Genomic DNA, 3,669 nt, shown 5'->3' with positions numbered 1-3,669 from the left:
TCGGCAGAATCTTTTCACCTAGGAGGAAGGGGAGTAGGAACAACCTGGTTCTGAGAGCAAGAAGCCTCCTTCTGAGACCTCCCTTCCTTATCACTGCACTAGACACAGACTGCTCTGTGGCTATAGTAGCTGCTGAAGGTGATCCACATATGAGGCCTGGCCTTCAATAGCACAAGAGTTTCAGTTCTATGTATTTCTATTTAAACTATTGGGAGTATTACTGGTCATTAGTTTGCCATAACTACAATCTTCAAATGTCACTTGTGACCCCATTGTGTACCAAGCACTAACTGGCTGAGTGTGCCTACCCTCACCATGCTCTGTTTTCCTGGAGAAGAGAAATTAGAGGTAAGAACACATAAGAACACCTCTTGATCACCCCAACAAAAATTGGCTTTTTCCTAAACCAAGGCCACCCTTGATATGGCCGCTAACATTGGGGAGCCTTCCTTTATGACAATATTACACCCCAAACTGACAAATGGTTGGTAACTTGAACATTTACAAGGGACTAGGATGGCTGTGAGTTAGCCCAACGACGGGATTATTGTAGGTCCACTTCCCAGGGGCCCACCCAATGCAGCTGAAAAGGAGTGCATGGTGCTGGGAGTGGGTGCAGCCTACATGGCCTAAGACAGGGCTCTCACCCTTCTTTCACCCACCTCGGGGTCCCTTGATGTTGCCCATCGTTGACAGCCTAAAGCCTTCGACCATCGATGTGACTCGTCTCACATCAATGTTTTGGGGTTGTGAACTTGTCTAAGACCCCCCATAATTAGACATCCAAATTCAAAACTCACATAGTTGGGATTGATCATAAGACGCCTTCTCTAACTAAACAGAGAAGGGGGAGATGCCAGAAGTCAGGACCCTCGCCCTTACCCTCACCCCCTACCTTTCCCCACCTGCACAATGTCCCCTGAAGCTTGGCAACTGCAAGATCCTGCTTGGCAACTGCAGATAGACTCAAAGCAGTGTACCATATCTTCTGAAGAATAGCAGGGAGACCATAACTCAAGCAGTGTACCATATCTTCTGAAGAATAGCAGGTAGATCATAATTCAAGGCACTGTACTGTATAGATCATGAGATGTTTCAAGGCAGAGGCCAAGAAGATTCTGTACTTTTCCACCACCTGGCCCCTCTTACCCCCTCCCCTTGTAAAATATGCTATAAAAAAGCATTTCATGTTCAAAAAAATTAAAAATAAAGAAAAAAGAGAAAGAAAAGAACACTGTGCTTGGGTGGAGCCTCAAGAGACACACAGAGGAAGTGTCAGGGTGCTGCAATTCTGTGCAGTAGCCATGATTGCTTCTGAGAAAACCTTCACTGTAAGATGGCATGTGAGCAGACATCAGAACATGAGAAGAGTATTCCAGTTTCTGAGGACCAGTGTGTTGGGAGAAAAGTACTTAATCTAATTAACCACAACACTACAAACAGCCCTATGACCAAAGAAGAGAAAGTGGAATAGAGATAGTGGAATCCCTTTTACTATTTCAGGGATTTTTAAGGACTTTAGTTAACTTTTGTTCTGGCTACAGTTCTCTGATTTGACTAGTGCTAGAACATCTGGCTGCTGTGCTAATGTCAGTGACAAGAACGTCATCACAGCATCCCGGGGCTGAGATGATGGCAGTGAAGCTTAAAAGTAAAGTCACAAAGGTACAGACAATACAATTTGGTCACTAGTCAAATGAGGCTGTGAGAGAATGACAGGAGTAAAGGACATCAAATTGCTTTATAACTGAAAGGAGGACATTATTGTCAATCAGTACAAGTAAGGCTTGTAGGTAGAGCAGCTATACAAAGGAATTTCAAAGTGCAGGAGCCAAATAGGCTTATTCCAGAGTTCGTCCTTTTAAAAATCCCTTCCATTTTCAAAGCTCCACTCTGAGGATCAAGGCTTAAAAAAACAGATATTCAGAGACATGTGAAGTCTAAACATTATCAGAAATTTAGAGATCTTGTTCTAATAGAATGTCCTAGAAGTAAAATCAAAACAGTGCTTTCAGATATTGTGACGATATTCCCATGTTGAATTTACCCATTGTGTCTTGTTTCAACTTAGTGGTTATCTATTGTTACAGAATAAGACAAAACCTGTGCAAATGATGTTTCAGAAGTCTACCTTTAAGATGACCTATGTGGAAGAGATATCCACCAAGATTCTGCTGCTTCCCTACACTGGCAATGTGCTAAACATGATCATCATGCTTCCAGATGAACACGTTGAACTGTCAATGGTAAGGATCATGGGGCCTTGATAGATCTGTAAGAGAAAAAGATTCGGAATTCTCCTAGAGCAGCTATCCTAGGCTCCCATAATCATGTTGTTATTTTATATTCATTTGTGTGGCTGGAGAGGAACCCAGGCCCTGGAGCAAGAATGGCAAACAACCACCACTGAGCCTGTCACAATTACCAAATTAAGTTATAGCCATACTTACCTGAGCATTGTAGAGATTCATAATCATCTCCAGAATGCTGTGTATAACTGACTTAAACTTTTGAACTCTTTTCTAGTTGAAAAAGAAAATGACTTATGAGAAATTTGTAGAGTGGACAAGTTTGGACAAGGTGAATGAAGAAGAGGTGGAGGTTTTCCTCCCACGATTTAAGCTGGAAGAGAGCTATGACATGAATGATGTTCTTTGTAAGCTGGGCATGACTGATGCCTTTGAGGAGGACAGAGCCAACTTTTCTGGAATGTCTTCCAAGCAAGGCTTGTTTCTGTCCAAGGTCATACATAAGGGCATTGTGGAAGTAAATGAGATGGGCACAAAGGTTGCAGCTGCCACAGAAATTGTCATGATGGGTGAACCACCAACAACCAACCGCTTCGTTGTTGATCACCCCTTTCTTTACACCCTTATAGATATTAGGTCCAAAAGGACTCTGTTCTTTGGCCAGTTCATCTCTCCCTAAGGAAAGGGTGTTCCTGTCATTTCTTTACACACTCTCCATGGTTTGCCTGTGATCCAAGTGACCTTATACATAAGTACAATGACAGTTATGAAATAAAGGGCCTTATGGCACCCCACCTTCAGAACTGAGTGTCTCATGGAAGGGCTTTTTTTCTAGTATCTGGATTTGCACATCTGGGGTTTGGTGGTATTGCTACCTATAGAGCTCATTCCTGCTGTAAAATGTTATGGATTCCTCTATCTCTGAAAAAGTCTTAATTTTGTACTATAGGTATGTGGTCGTTACACATTTAATCCAATTGAGTTAATCATGCTGTTGAAAGTCATAGGTGGCATAGTCCATTGGTGGGTTTCTACTCTTTTAAAGTTCCAGTTGGCTAGGCACATACTCTTCCATGGTTCTACTGACTGTGCTCTGGTGTCCAGGAAGTATTGCTAAATAAATACAAACCCACCTACACCACTGGCCTCCAGGTGTAAGGGCTGCTGATATTCCATCAGTTAGCTAATCCATGGAACTCTGAATGTTTCACACATAGAACAGGAGACTTACCTAATGTTACAAAATGTGCATCAAGGTGAAACAACCACAACTATGAGAGAATGCTTTCTCTATTTTCTGGGGTCACAGGAGTGGACATATTCATGCAGAAGAACTTCTTCATTGTTGTTCTGGGATATGTTCAGTGAAGTGTATGTGCACAGCAGTATTCATTTTGGACATGTTTGTGTCAGTTTGCTT

At 42.3% G+C, this 3,669-nt stretch overlaps 1 protein-coding gene across 1 annotated transcript in view; it reads left to right on the top strand.

Moving 5' to 3' along the window:
• Positions 1–2,928, top strand: part of LOC114617648 (serpin B6-like) — a 10,251-nt gene extending 7,323 nt beyond the window's left edge. The window contains exons 5-6 of the mRNA XM_028763271.1: positions 2,091–2,246; positions 2,527–2,928. Coding sequence (XP_028619104.1) covers positions 2,091–2,246; positions 2,527–2,928 — 558 coding nt within the window. The remainder of the gene's footprint in view (positions 1–2,090; positions 2,247–2,526) is intronic.
• Positions 2,929–3,669: the final 741 nt, after the last annotated feature.

Source organism: Grammomys surdaster, unplaced genomic scaffold (genome assembly GCF_004785775.1).
Source record: "Grammomys surdaster isolate TR1022 unplaced genomic scaffold, NIH_TR_1.0 137, whole genome shotgun sequence".
In the NCBI taxonomy this organism is placed as follows: Eukaryota; Metazoa; Chordata; class Mammalia; order Rodentia; family Muridae; genus Grammomys; species Grammomys surdaster.
Note: the sequence above shows the minus strand (reverse complement) of the source record. Positions and strands in the feature narration are given on the sequence as shown.